Source organism: Ornithodoros turicata, chromosome 10, assembly GCF_037126465.1.
Source record: "Ornithodoros turicata isolate Travis chromosome 10, ASM3712646v1, whole genome shotgun sequence".
Lineage (NCBI taxonomy): Eukaryota > Metazoa > Arthropoda > Arachnida > Ixodida > Argasidae > Ornithodoros > Ornithodoros turicata.
In genome coordinates this window covers 32,234,884-32,249,539 of record NC_088210.1, presented here as the reverse complement: position 1 = coordinate 32,249,539, position 14,656 = coordinate 32,234,884, and the positions used below count along the sequence as shown (strand labels likewise).

Here is a 14,656-nt window from a genome sequence, read left to right as displayed (position 1 = left end):
CCAGAAGTCGTTCTAAAAATACCTTTATTTTGGTGGTAGCAGAAATGGGCAAGGTGTAAGTGGGCATAGTGGTGTGCATACATTGTTGACACATTACTAGCTTTTATTTGTACCAGTGTCAATACAAAACAGGTTTTATTGAGCAAGAAATGCTAGTTCTGTCTTCCACACGGGCAGTGTTTCGTTTTTCAAGATTTTAAGCCATATCATTATCCAAAATCTCTTATCAGTCTTTATTTTGAAAAATTTTTAACACCCAATCTGTGTATACCACATACCCAGGATGACTTTGAAATGCACATTTTTTCACCCACTTCGTCACAAGCCCTAGTAAGTACAAAAAAATTACACCCTATCCTTGTAGTGTACGTGGAAAAATGTGAACCCGGCAACCCCTAAGACTTTTGAAGTCTCGATGCCTTTCAAATTCCCACAACCTAAAGCAACCGGGTGGTTAACAAGTGGGGGCAAACGTAGAATCATTTGTGTCATTACATTCGATACTTTGAAATATAAGTGCCACGAAAGAAAAAAAAATCCCTGGCAGTAGCGGACATGCTCATGGGGAAGGCATGCACTTCAGGCGTTCGAAGGCTTGCTTCTCGAGGGTTTCTCGATGGTTGGGATGTGCAATGTTGATGAGAGCGTGTGCACGTTGACGAATGCTCTTGCCAAATAGAGAGGCTATGCCATACTCTGTGACAAGGTAGTGGATGTGACCACGTGTTGTCACAACTCCAGCTCCTGGAAAGGGAATCGTACGTTGTGGAAAAGCAATGGGGCAATTGTGCTAAGGAACAAGGACAGGATTAGTGCTTGTCCTGTCTTCTCTGCTCTGTCCTTGTCCTTTAGCACTTTATCATTATGTTGCAAGTTCACCAATGCAATATGCGCCGGGATGTTTTAGTGCACACCATACTTAGGGCCTGACTTTTTCGGGTTTTATTTTTGGCCAAATTCGGGGGGTAAAAATCGGGTGATATTTTTCATTTGAAAATTCGGGTGTATTCGGGTTAAATCCCTTTACGGCATATTCTGTCGTCAGGAATTCGGGTGCATTCGGGTGATTTTTATTTGTTTCATAAAAATTTGTCTTAACATGGAGCTAATGTTTAGCAATGTTATCAAACTTTATTTTAATGCACGCTTATGAGTGTGCCACGCGACCCTGATGTTTTCGGGTAGATTCGGGTTAAACCCGAATTTTACAGACTTCGTTCGGGGGGTAAATATCGGGCGGATACGGGTTTAACCCTAAAAAGTCAGGCCCTAACCATACTATGATACCGGGCACAAAGTTCAGCACGTTTCCACAGTTCCCCTGGTATCAGATCTGAAGCGGACCTCAGAAGGACACGCATTGACGATATGGGCACCTATTATCCAAATAGAGCATCCCCCACACACTTATACGGGCACAAGGGGGCCCTTACATTGTTCCGCCAGGGCCCTTGGGGTATGTAAATGAATAAATTGAGTCTGGCCAGATTTGTAGGAGGACTATTTGTCTGCGAAAACTCACCTTCCTTGATGTAGATCGATATCTTGCTGACTCCCTTGGCCGTCGTGGAAGGCATGGCAAGAATGGGCTTGCCCTTCCCATCTTTGCCAATGGCTGCACCTCTTAGGAAGTCAAGCTGACCTCCAAACCCTGAGTGAGAGAAGGCACGCTGTATTGTTCCATACTGATAGAGCTTCTACACCTTACAATCATTTAATACCTACACCCTTGTGTTTTCGGGTTTTATGTTGGAAAGTATTCCAGGGCTCAGCCCTTCAATGCGAGGCTGTGTGAATACTTTTTTTTTTTTTTTTTTTAATGTGTTCGCATTAAAGGCTCTAAAAATGGGCAAGAAAAGGAAGACAGAGCACTTGTGTGTTCACTTCCTTCAAGATTTTAAGCACTTTTAGAAATGGGTCCGTAACCCTTCTCTTTTTTTTTTTTTTTAACATCACACAGTGTTTACTCCCGATTTTTACCCGGCGAATTGCCGTCATTGAGACGTCCGTAGGAACGCACACTAACCTGTTCCACAGCAAACGCAGTTACATCACCCTTTGTACCAAACCAGTACAGTTAGTTTGAGTAACTGAGCCAGATTTTTTCCCCCCGAATTTAACATACTGGAAGTTTTTCCCACCCGAATTCGCATGAATTTAGAGCACACATTTATTTACCCGATTTTTACCCCCCCGAATTTAGAAAGAAATATTTCCCGAAACCTTCAGGCTGTACACACGAGTTCTGATGACGTTGCCTAAACTGAGGCAAAGTGAGGCACTGTTTGGAGTACAAAAATAGCAGCGACACTCACCAGAGTAAATCCTGGGCCCAATAGAGTCCGAGACCACCTGCCCCGTGATATCCACCTCGACGCAGGAGTTTATGGCGGTCACCTTGGGGTTCTGACAGATGATCTGCGGGTTGTTGACGTAGCCCACATCGAGCATGACTGAAAAGAAGGAAGGGGTGGCAGTTCAAACACACACAGGCTTACAAAAGACACTTTACAAGCAGAAGCAAGAAGCACCCACCAAGACTGGCGTTGCAGTTCATGAAATCAAAGAGCCGCTTGGTGCCAATGCAGAAGCTGCCAACAGTTTTTCCCCTCTCGATGTTTTTCTTGTTGTTTGTTATGCACCCGTGTTCCACCAGCTCCACGACGCCGTCGCTGAACATTTCGGAGTGGATACCCAGGTCCTTGTGGCCCTTGAGCTGAGACAGGACGGCGTCCGGAATTGAGCCAATGCCTGGAAACGTCCGGCGAACACCCGTCGTATGTCCAGCATTCAAAGAAATTTGTCGTAAACTTTGCCGAGCACGACCTCCTCACCCAACTGAAGCGTGGCGCCGTTGTCGACCAGGTTCTCGGCGATGTGTTTGCCGATGCTGGTTTCAACGTCTGTGAGCTTCGACGGCTTATGCTCGGGCAGAGGCATGTCCGCCTTGACGAGCGCGTCGAAGTGTGACATGTGGATGTTTCCGTCACCCCATGTGCGAGGCATGTTTTCGTTCACTTGGCCTGCAACGACATAATCGGCGTATACACAAGAGCATGTCAACAAAGTACCGTAGTTTCTCGAAAATAAGATACCCCTTTTTTTTTTTTTTTTCAACAGTTATACTACCTCCCAATCCCCGTTTCCTTTTTTCCAAATTCGTGTACCCTGAACTCGGGATTTTGTAAAATAGATTTGAGAAAATACGGTAACTTACCCCATTAAAAACAAGACATTTCACTCGTGAAAAAAAAGATTTCCTGCATTATTTTGTTTTATTTTAGAAGCTATTGAGAGAGATTTGAAAGACGTTGACATCCCTGCAGTGCGAGATATTGGAGGGATTTCGGTCAAACAGATATCGAATAGATTTCTCCCTGGTTTTCTTTTAAATAATCAATCAATCAATCGAATAGATTAGAGATGGGACGAATCAAGAATTGCCTTAATCCGAATCCAAGGAAGGTTCTGTGAATCCACGAATCTTACGCAGTCTTTCGTAAAAAAGGACTTTGAAAAGCCGCGGAATAAAAAAACACCTATACTGAAAAGTGTTTGGAAGCAGAATCTGATATCTTTGTTTAATCAAACAAATTAAACAACAGCTCACTTTCAGGAGAAAGCATATATCCATATACTTCTTCCTATGCGTAATCTATTTAAAATGTTGCTAAAACTATGAAACAATCAAAAGCAAAACCGTGTTACTTTTAAACTTGTAACGTCTGAGCTTTATGCTGTGGGGTTTCAGTGCGCTGCCGGGCCCGGGCCTTTGGCAGACTTCAGAGGCACCAATTTTATTAATTAATTATAATTAATGTAAATAATTTAAATTAATTATAATTAATTAAAAATAGATTGGTGGATTCGATTGGCCCATCCCTAAAACAGATCTCGACGAATGTCGCCGTCGTACGAGATTAATCTGAAATGTCTGGACCCTACCTATGATGTACTTGGCTTGGGTCAGAGCAGCCCGCGCACAGTCTATGCTCGTGCCCAAGCTGCAGTAGCCGTGGATGTCCGGCGGTGTGACCTGCACGATGGCGACGTCCACCGGGACAATGCCCCGGTGAAACACCAGTGGGATTTCGCCCAGGAAGATTGGCACGAAATCTGCCCTCCCAGCATTGATGGGTTCCCTGCAGTTTGCGCCGGTGAAGAAGGACATGCTGCGGAAGATACCTGTAAAGGGCACAAATATGAATGCGTACTTGTTTGCACGCTTGTGCCGAGGGGACTGAAAAACATTGAAAAAGACTCGCGTAACTGGTTCCACAAATTAAATTGAGCTATAATTACGACACACAAATATGCTCTACATTTTTTAATGTCGTAAGAACTCTGAAAAAAAAACAAGTACTTGACTAAATGCATTTTTGTGTGTTGAATGATTGTACTGATACTAACAGCATAAAAAATTTACTGCACAATCTATCGCACTCCTGCAGTGCCGCGAACCTTGTGCTTTCCTGTGTGATAATTTGATTTGGTTACATCAATTATTCAATTACATGATGCCAATGAATGAACGTTCATTAGCCATCATCACTAAACCTTCCCATTTACCACATAATGCCAAAGAAAAATGAACATTTTATTTACATGAAATTTAACTCTTGCTCAATTCGTTACTACGCTCTTGAAATGAACAGTCAAAAAAGAAAAATTTAAGATCACAATCTGTCTTAAAGACACAGTCCTTCCCACACGTGGGTTGTTCTAGCTGTCACAGCGACGTCATCACCTTGTTATGTCCTTTCCCAAGTGCTGACAGTGGCAGCAAGGCTCTAGCATACATACTGTGACCCACTTTGATGGAAATGTACATGTGCAAGCTTTTTTTTTCCCCCCCTTCGCTGGTACTTGTCAACTCCAGCAGTAACTTTATCGAGAATGACGCCAGGAACTTATGTGAAGTAGTGTTTGGAGTACACGAAACATTGAAGTACCTGCACAATCTGGGTTGTTGTATTCAGCGGGTCCCTCTGTGTGAATGTGGCAGACCGTGACGTTCTTGAGTCCTTTGGTCTTTCCATGGGCAACCATGGCAGGAATGATCCCACGGGGTGTGGCTGCCGCTCCATGCAGAAACACCGTGTCACCTTTTGAAAGAAAAAGTTGTTAGCCTTCATTGCCTGATTCTGGGTGTACAAATTTTTTGTGTAGCTCTTCCATTGAACTTTCCAAGAGAATTTTTTATCAAAGCAGTTCCTTACTTTGCCATCTGCCTACTGTGCAGTACTATTGATTTTTAGCTTTTTAAAATAAAAATTGAATATTTAATCTGAAAGTACAAGTGCGTCAGCCAATCATGAAAATACTTTCGCTCCGGTGGAGAAACAAGAAAACTGATATGCAAACGTGTGCTGCGCGGTCGAAATTATTATCAGTTATCTCCGTAAACCAAAACAGGTTTTTATCAGTCATGCGCTTCGCGACCTGCGCGCGGTATCAGTGACCCGTTATCTGCGACCGGTCCAACAACATAAGTTGCAGTCGACATGTGAGTGTCAGGTGGGAGATCCTAAAAGTTTTCATCGCATTATAACGGCCTTTTTATCGCGTGCCGATGGAACTAAGGCGGTATTCTTTCTTTTCGGCACGTATATCTACCCGTCGGCCTCCTAGATTGACGTCAGAAATTTTCTGCAATCTATGTTTAGCTCTGAAGGAGTGAGAATTCCGCGTTGGTAAAGGTTGGGGTTGAGCGTTGAGCCGTGTCCGGCGACTGGGTTCATAACTGCCTGCTCAACGTATTGAGTGTTTTAAGCAGCTTGCAACATAACTTTTGTTAGTCTTGCTCGCTTAAGTTAATTTTAAACGAGAACCGAGGTAACTAATTTTACTCCTTATACTACGTAAGAGAAACAGGGATCTTTGCCAATCCTCTACATTTTACGCAAGTGAGAACCAAGCTGGATCCAAGGCCATATACGATCGTGTTCAGTTCGGTAGACGGAAAACACCCATCACCCCCCCGGAACATAATCAATCAATGCGGTATTGCCTCTTCGAAAGATTAGAGTCAAGGATTGATACAATCTGTCGTATTGACAATATGACAACCCAACAGAGCGTATAGCCTCCTTCCATACGATTATCAGTCAACAAGCTGGACTTCTGTACTGCTCCAAAAGTCACAATTGATTTTACGATCATTTATTAATGCGTGTACTCGAAAGAAAAAGGGGATGAGGCTTGCTCGCAAGAAACCATACAGCACATAAAAAAGAAAAAGAAGAAAAGACAAAACTATGCAACACGACAGCTCATGAATTATGCATTGATACAAATCGTTAGCTGTAGAACCGCTTCATCACAGAAACTTTCTCCAACGTAAAGTACAGTGTCTTTTCGAATACATGACCATGAGCTCGGGGTAAAGACGCAGACGATCACACCAAGTAGACAGCTAAAATACAGGGCAACTTTTAAAGCAAGCGATGCGCGAAGAACCTGCACGAGCAGGTGCTGCGCAGTCTTCGGATTTGACGGACTTTCTGCAATTTTTACAATATTTTTGGGATATATTCTTACCGGATTTGATAACGCTGACAGCTTCATCGGCGCTCACCCACGCGGGGTCTCGGTTAAGGGGCTGGAAGGGCTCATTGCAGTAACTGTAATACGTGCGTTGCGAGGGCACTTTGAGTTCATGTTTCACCAGAGATTTCGCTCCCACTATCCTTTTACACAGGGTCAGTGATCTGTACCGAAGAACCATTGTTATGCCCAGCTGTGAAAAGAATTTCTTGCACCGCAAGAATTTACAAGCTGTGTGTTCTGTTCACCGTAAAACAAACACCGCAAGAGCAAGACACTCTCCTTTTCGGTCTAGTGCTTGCTGGAAGTGACGTATGACGTATGCCATATGCCACTGTGCGTGCGTTACGTTATGCCATAATATTTTTATTATTTCCTGATCTACTACGCTTCTTTTTAAATACTGGTGTACACACCATGTGTACGCTAACAATACAATCTTGCCAGTTAATGAGTTTTTATTTGTTCATGCGGTGACATCTATCGACGCGTTCAGGAAATAACTTCAAGGGCGTTAGCAGTCTTTCTTGGCGCGCCAGTTTTACATGATCAATTTTTTTCCAGTTTTTCTGCATTACCGCACACCTTTCGTCCGCTTCTTTGTTGGTTGTCGTCTGCTATGCTCATTATAGTGGCGGCCATCGCGACAGTAAGCGTACCTCTTCTTTTAGTGACATATAATAAAGTAAGGTAAGTGTCGGTCGTTGCTCCCTGAGCACGTGTTTCATTCATCTTGTGTTTATGATGGCCATGATGGCGATATCAATATCGTATCATATTGATATCTTTATTCGTTGCTCAGCCGTGGAGTTCCTGTTTAAAACTCTTCCACGCCTCAGTATTGTGCGTCTGTCCTGTCATGTGCATAAAATTTTTCACTTATATTGTGTTTAAATTTCAGACCCTACTTCTCTGTGACTGTGAAATGTTGGTTTTGTGGAAAGAAAACTGTTGTTCCTTACGGAAATATCAATTGTTGGGATTGTCCAGAATGCGAACAGTACAACGGATTTCAAGAGGTAATATTTCATACTGATCAATATCACTGCAGCATTTCAGAATTCCCCATTTTTTTATAATCAGTCAGTCAAAAATTACGTTTTGGAACGGCGGAAGCCTGAGAGAATGGGTTGTGATTGGGCACCTCTTTTGTTCAGCCAATCACAGATCCCAATGGCTTGCATTTGGGTGAGGGAAAACGAGAGTAAATCCTCTCCCTCATGTAAAGTTCTCATAGAACCCCTTCCAAAACGTTTTTCTGGCTACGCTACTGACTTTGCTTTCTTTCTTCTTTTCTTTTTCTTCTTTTTTTTTGCAATATGCTTTACCATTACAATTCTGATGCTCCACATGCAAAAGACTAAAAAAAGAGGCGCTGCTATCTTCCAGGACGGCGATTACAACAAACCAATTCCCTCTCAATATGACGAGAGCCTCAACTTTGCCTGCGCTGGAGGCCACTACGACAGCTGCTCCGACGGACTACACCTGGAGTCGGAAAATGGACTCTGCCCTACCTGCAATTACAATCAGCTGGTTAAAATCCGACTGCTTGCAAACTTCGAGCCTCTCAAAGAAGTGAGGAGCCTGTGACTCTGTATTCTCTAGAGCCTAGCACATTATTTTCTTTTTTTTCTTGCAGGCACGTATAAAACCAGTTATCGCGCTTTTTTTTTTTCTCTCTCTCTCTGTTGTTTTTATCACAAATAACAAAGACGGTTAAGAGCATCAACTGCGATAGGACCTGTTACAAGTGGTGAAGGATATATAAAAACACAAGTCTCACAAGGTCAGACAGACAAGGTCCAGCCACCTCCTATTGATTGCATTTTGCTTTTGTTTATATTTGTATTGCATTTGTTTGTATTTCTCTTCACCCTCACCCTTTTTTTTTCTTGTACCATGTGACTTGCTTTTTGATATATCCTTCACCACTTGTCTTATCTTTAATGGAAGTCTTATCTTTAATGTGTATGCGGTAAACAGTTGATGCTCTCAACCGTCTTTGTTATTTTTTTCATTCTGCATCGCCGGAAACTTGCACAGTGTTTTTCTTCACGTTCTACACTGTTTTTATCACCTGTAATGAGCGTGTCTTACTATATCTATGAGATGCGTTATTTTGGAGCTTCAGAGTTGTTTCAGTCGGCAATATTGTGCGGGAAAAAACTGTTTTTACTGTTGTTATTATTATTTTATTATAATTATTATTGCAGGAAAACTACGAGAGCGAAGTGGACGCGTACAAGACACATCTAGAACGTGTGTACGGAATGTGCCACGAATGCAGCTTATACGTGCAGCGGAGGTTGACCGAACAGGACTCCTTCCTGTGGCCTCAGCTGCGGAACTTCTGGCTCGCTTCGGGAAGCCTTCTACAGACTCATGTGAGGTTCACCGAGGCCCTTACAGACATGAAACTGTGACATATCATATCACTAATCACTCGTTTATCTGGAACAACACTCTTTGATCCGGCGGAATGCGCGTTTCACTAGTCAATCCAGATAGGATTTGCGTGCTTTGGGGGAAGTTTCAGATAACTTTAATCCGCGGCGGAGCACCGTTTCTTGCTCCGCCTAGAGACGGATTCAGACAGTTCTCCAAATGAAGGACAAGTCGTCGAGTTTGCCCTGGCTGGTGCATTTTCTGATACTTTGTAATACAAACTCCGCTGCGGCTTTTTTTTTCTTCTCCTTCTTCTTCTTCTTCTTCCTGTTTTGTAACTGTATTTCACTGCAGATTGGTCGAAATAGCTTTCGATTCGGTCAAAACAAAAAAAGCTGACTACATTTTTCTCTACCCAAGTTGGCTATACACAGTTTGTTACGGCTTAATTTGAATGTGTAACAGAGATGGCCATGGATGGACGAAAGAATTACCTTTTTTTTATTTCACGTATTACTTTCAGAGCACGAGAGGTCGCCTGGGATTTAGCTTGATGCTAATGACCGGGTGCCTGAGTTCCTTTGTAGCATCGTTGTTGCTCCTGGGACTGTTTCAGAAGATACACCTCGCGATCGTCTCCCCGTTCTTGATGAAAGTGTCCGGTACCGCGCTCTCGCTCGGCTCAGTGCTGCTCGCTGGCAGAGAGCAGTGAGTATGTTTTGAGTACCGTTTCTGTCACATTTATCATCTGTCGTGAATTGCTCTGGTTAAAAAAGAAAGGATGTTGAAGATAAGAACGATGGCAGTTCAACGATTTATTCTTCAAACAACGTTATTTTTCTTCGCTCCATCTATCTATCTTCTAAGGTTTGGCCCCGTGGACCTTTTGCTCTGCTGGTTCTGGTTCATTTCTCACCTCCTGAGCCTTCCCTGCATATCAACAGCCATGGAGTTGGAACAGATGCGGAGGCTCCAGGCACTAGTGATCGGAGCTGCCGCCCTCTTTGCAGTCGCCCGTGTAGTCCTGTGTGCACTGCGGTTGAAGCGCGGAAGAATTTCGGAAGTTAGGTGAGATTGCTACCGTGCAAACCTGACGCCATGCATCGGAAAAGTTTCGGCGATCCGTCTAGTCCGGTGATTTTGAGCCGCGGATATTTCAACCGGAGACTGTTCTCTTCTTGCATTGACAGAAAGAGTTGCACTAACCTGTTGTCGCGTGAAAGTTTTTTTTTTACTAATTTCTTCTCACTGCTTGCAGAAAACTCACGACAAGCACTAGAATGACAAGTCAACCTGTCCTTGGGGAGAAGTTCGGTCTCAACCAAGCTGCTGATTCAAAGTCAGTCAGCAGTAGAAATTGTACAGAGTCAGCCATGTCGTGTAAACAAACAGAGAGGACAGAAAAGAAATCGACGCTGCACGAGATGATGGGAGGATTTCACATATCGCCAGAATCTGCTAAACATTCTAGTAAGTGGGTTTCTTCATGTTCAACATTACTTTGCTATGGTCGAGAAAAGCTTGGGAATCTCTGCGCTGCGGTTGCATTTTGTTCTGTTGCATCCAGTTTATTTCCGGTTATATTTGTACTTATGCAGGGTGTTTCACCTAAAGTGATAAAAAATTCTAACTGGCAATGCACTCGCCAGAGGATTGTGGAACTTTCGGCAATTAAATTTCTGAAAACTTTTGCCGCCGTTGAGGAAGGCTTCGGGCAATTTTTAATTGCGAGAAATTTATTTTTCAATTAAGTTTTGAAAATTGCCAAGCGAACCTCAATTTTTTGTTTACAGAAATATGAAGTCCTCCACAGAGAACCGCAGACCACACAAAAACTATGCACAGTATTGCAACAGAAACAGTCGGAAAAAATTAGTAGAAATTTATTGATTGATTGATTGATTTTCGCAAAGAAGCGGGCGCGAAATGTGGTTCTAGAGGAGGAAGTGTCTCGCCTTCATTTGTTTTGCCTTCTTTGTGATAAGACGATTGTCACCAGCATCAAGGTCAAAGCAGGGGAGAGAAAGGTAAACCAAGAGGTGGGCACACTTCCTCCTCTCTCAGCACCTTCCGTGCCCTCTTTTTTGCGACAATCAAGCGAAATTTTTACAAATTTTTTTAGACTATTTCTCTCGCGATACTGTGCATAGTCCTTGTTGGGTCAGCGGTTATCTGTGGAGGACTTCATATTTCTGTAAAAAAAAAGTGAGGTTCGCTTGGCAATTTTCAAGGTTCAGTTGAAAAAATAAATAAATTTCCCGCAATTAAAAATTGTCCAAAGCCTTCTTCAATGGTGGCAAAAGTTTTCAGAAGGTAATTGTCGAAAGTCCCGCAATCCTCCGGCGAGTACGGCGCCAGATAGAATTTTTTATTGCTCAAGGTGAAACACCCTGTATTTATTGATTGATTGATTTTTTTTTATTTCTCTTTGCCACAGGTCACCGCTCTGATGTCAGCGGTCGGTCGTACCTATCCAGCCGGACGAGTGTCGAAAAGGACGAGGGGGCGCCGTTGCTGTGGCCCCCTAAACTCTCTCGACTCTCTTCATCTTCAACCAAGGAGTCCTGGATGGTTGGAGGAGCATGGGTCGTGGGCGGAGGACTGTCGGGGGGCACGCCACAGATCAACTGGGGCGTGAAGCAGGCGTACGGCGTTCTTACACCACCCCCTTCACAGACCGGTTCGACAGCCAGTTTCCACACTGCTTTACCATGTGAGTGGTCTCTTACGAAAGCGACAGAATTTCTAGAGTTTCTTCTTTCTTAAAAATCGACAGCTGGCATTTTCCATCTCAGAAACAAAGTTGTGACAAGAAGTTGTCAGACACTTGTTTCTTTTTGAGTTGTGTGTGTTTCGAAAATCTCTGTCAAAAGTCTGGTTTATTTTAGGAGCTGTAAATAAGGTAAAATTATGCGATATTTATTTATTTCCACATTGAGCTGTTGGGCACTCAATGTGGAAATAAATAAATTAAATATCACCCAATTTTACCTCGTTTACAGCTCCTAAAATAAACCCGACCTTTGACAGAGAGATTTTCGAAACACACACAAAACCCGAAAAGAACGAGTGTCTGACAACTTTGACTTTGAGTTTATTTTTACTGTGACATTTTTTATTTGACATTTATTTACATTTATTATTTATTTACATTTTTTATTTGATTTTGACTGTGTGACAACTTGTTGTCACAACTTGGACACACAACTTGGTTTTGTAAATGTATCGTATATCTGTTTTCAGCAACAGTTGTTGTTTTTTTTTTTTGTTTTTTTGTTTTTGCTCCCATGACGTTGGTTTTTAATCGCACGTTTCTGTACATTGTGCTGTTGCCCTATCATGTCCCTGCTGCATCTGCTACCACCAACATTGCCACTGCGATTTTTCTTTTCTCTAGCGAGGAAAACCACATTTGAAAGCTTCCAGTCGTTTGGAAACCCCGAACACGCGGGAAACGTCTGGCTCAACCTGAAGAGCCGGGCAGAACCCCAGAACTTCTACTCGGCGACGAAAAACAAGCCGTTCCTCGGATTCGGACACTCTGCCTTCACCGCGGTCCCTCAGCGGAGAAGTGGATGGTGTTCACGTTCCACACCGGACGACCAGCGTCAGATAGCTTCCGGTGCCTCAGCGCAGCTACGCTCTTCGCCTCATCAGCGGAGCTACGCTCATTCGTCAGTGAGTCAGGATACCTGTGGCGAGCGGTCGAGGGCAGTATCTTCGGTGACTTTGGGTCGTCAAGGTGAGTGTCGGGTTCGGACTTGTCACCGAACGATGTTGATTGATTGATTGATTGATTATGTGTTTAATGGCACAAAGGCAACAAAGGCCATAGAGCGCCAAAACCATGGTGAGTGTGTCGGAGATGATTATGGGAAAGATGATGTGAGAGAACGATGTGTGCAAGAAGAAATTTAGGGTCGCTGTGTGTAATGTAGCTCGCTTTTTATCTCTGTCTCTATGTTTCACATTGCATCTTATCTGGCAGGGGCATAGGCCACTTCAGGTTCACTATTAGCTTTAGCTCTAAGCATATAGTAATCTCTCGTTATCTCGAACTTGAATATCTCGATATATGGGATAACTCAAAGGTTATCCCACGGCATGGCAATGGCATTGCCGTGCATTTTTCGCCGCTTATCTCGAAGTATTTTGGGTCCGAGTTCGGATACCTCGAAAATTTGTCATCGAAGCGCGCGGAAACGTGCCTCCTTCCTCGACGATCCCTCCGCTCCCAGCTCCGCAATCCTTTCATCCTCTCGTGCTGGTAGTTCCGCAGCGCGGATCGCGGACGTTCGCTGACCACGTCTGTCAAAAGACGGTAAAGACTGGAAAGCAGTGCGACGCGGAAAATTCCGCAGCGGTTTGAGTGCAGCTGCGGTGAGGATCGTTCGATGCTTTGTGTGAAGCATCTTGACTCCGCTTACCTCAAATATATTTTGGCGGTTGTTATGACTTGGAGTTAACGTGAGGTTACTGTAGTTTTAGAGTACTTTGACGCACTTTATCGCTCTACGGAAGATCCTTGTCTGGCTGTCCAGGCTGAATCTTTGTCAGATGGTGATTAGAAAGGGTCTGCAGTCCATCAGTATCTGCTTCTTTTTTTGTAGGTTCTCCCAGCAACAAGTCCAGAAGATTTTTATGGCAAAACTTGTTCATGTCGTTCAGTGTCGTCACCAATATTTTATTGTTCACATACTTCATGATCGAGCCCACAACTTGGCCAGCTTGGTTATGGCAGTTTCTCGACAAGTTTTTCTAAATGTAAAATGCCAGTTTTGTTTTCTCTTTTAATTCTGCGATACTTGATTACCTCAATCTGCCCACCATGACAGTAGTGAACGGAACAGTATCTCGGTGGAATTGTACGAAAGACGCCATGCATCCACCACCATGCACGGCATTAAACACTGCCATCTTGTTGAAGAGATAGTTGAAGGATAAGACTGTGTGTTGATAAGAAAAACGAGAAAATGTATCTATTATGTTATGTACATAGTTGTGTTTTCTGTTCAGTTTCATTCAGAGTGTACATTTGGAAGGGTTAGGGCTGTTTTTGGAGGAAGCATACAACAATTTTGTTTGTGATATAGCGTGTAAGAGATATTTTACTCTCGTGAAAAGTACACTGCCTCAATTTTATATTACGATGGATCGACGATGATAATTGCAACAAATATGGGATGTGATTTTATTGAATGTCAAATAAATCTTAACGCAAGTTTTTGCTGTGCTATTAAAATTTCCATCACTGTTCATTACATACTCAGACTTTGCTCTACACCAGCTTGGCATGTCTTCTAACACTGTACAAGAAAAGTGTTTCAGGAAGGCATTAAAAATTCAGTGAGAAGCCTAGCGAAAATAAATACCACATGAGCCGGAGGTTTTCGGGAAATATTTTTTTCCCAAATTTGAGGGGGGTAAAAATCGGGTAAATAAGCATATGCTCTAAATTCATGTGAATTTTGGGTGGAAAATCTTGCAGTATGCTAAATTTGGGAAGAAATCTGGCCCAGTTGCTCACACTAACGTACTGGTTTGGTACAAACTGCGATATAAAACTGTATTTCGTGTCAAACAAGTTACTGTGCATTACCAGACACGTCTCGGGAGTAAAAATCAAAAATCGGATTTCACCCTAAGGAGGCAACCGATATGACACAGTAGTTGCATGGTTGCCAACCTGAGGGCACAGTTGAGAAGCATTTAAAATGGTGTG

At 43.1% G+C, this 14,656-nt stretch overlaps 2 protein-coding genes across 2 annotated transcripts; one reads left to right on the top strand and one right to left on the bottom strand.

Moving 5' to 3' along the window:
* Positions 1 to 7: 7 nt before the first annotated feature.
* On the bottom strand, positions 8 to 6,860 carry LOC135369933 (4-hydroxybutyrate coenzyme A transferase-like). Its single transcript, XM_064603530.1, has 8 exons — positions 6,541 to 6,860; positions 4,953 to 5,105; positions 3,946 to 4,185; positions 2,835 to 3,023; positions 2,536 to 2,751; positions 2,316 to 2,453; positions 1,523 to 1,651; positions 8 to 744 (listed from the first exon to the last, which is right to left on the bottom strand). Exons 1-8 carry the CDS (start codon positions 6,725 to 6,727, stop codon positions 560 to 562), a joined length of 1,437 nt encoding a protein of 478 aa, XP_064459600.1. The 5' UTR covers positions 6,728 to 6,860; the 3' UTR covers positions 8 to 559.
* Positions 6,861 to 7,033: 173 nt separating this feature from the next.
* Positions 7,034 to 14,160, top strand: LOC135369932 (uncharacterized). Its single transcript, XM_064603529.1, has 10 exons — positions 7,034 to 7,236; positions 7,448 to 7,565; positions 7,936 to 8,124; positions 8,763 to 8,933; positions 9,458 to 9,642; positions 9,802 to 10,002; positions 10,193 to 10,404; positions 11,372 to 11,647; positions 12,332 to 12,676; positions 13,545 to 14,160. Exons 1-10 carry the CDS (start codon positions 7,166 to 7,168, stop codon positions 13,694 to 13,696), a joined length of 1,920 nt encoding a protein of 639 aa, XP_064459599.1. The 5' UTR covers positions 7,034 to 7,165; the 3' UTR covers positions 13,697 to 14,160.
* The last annotated feature ends 496 nt before the right edge of the window (positions 14,161 to 14,656 follow it).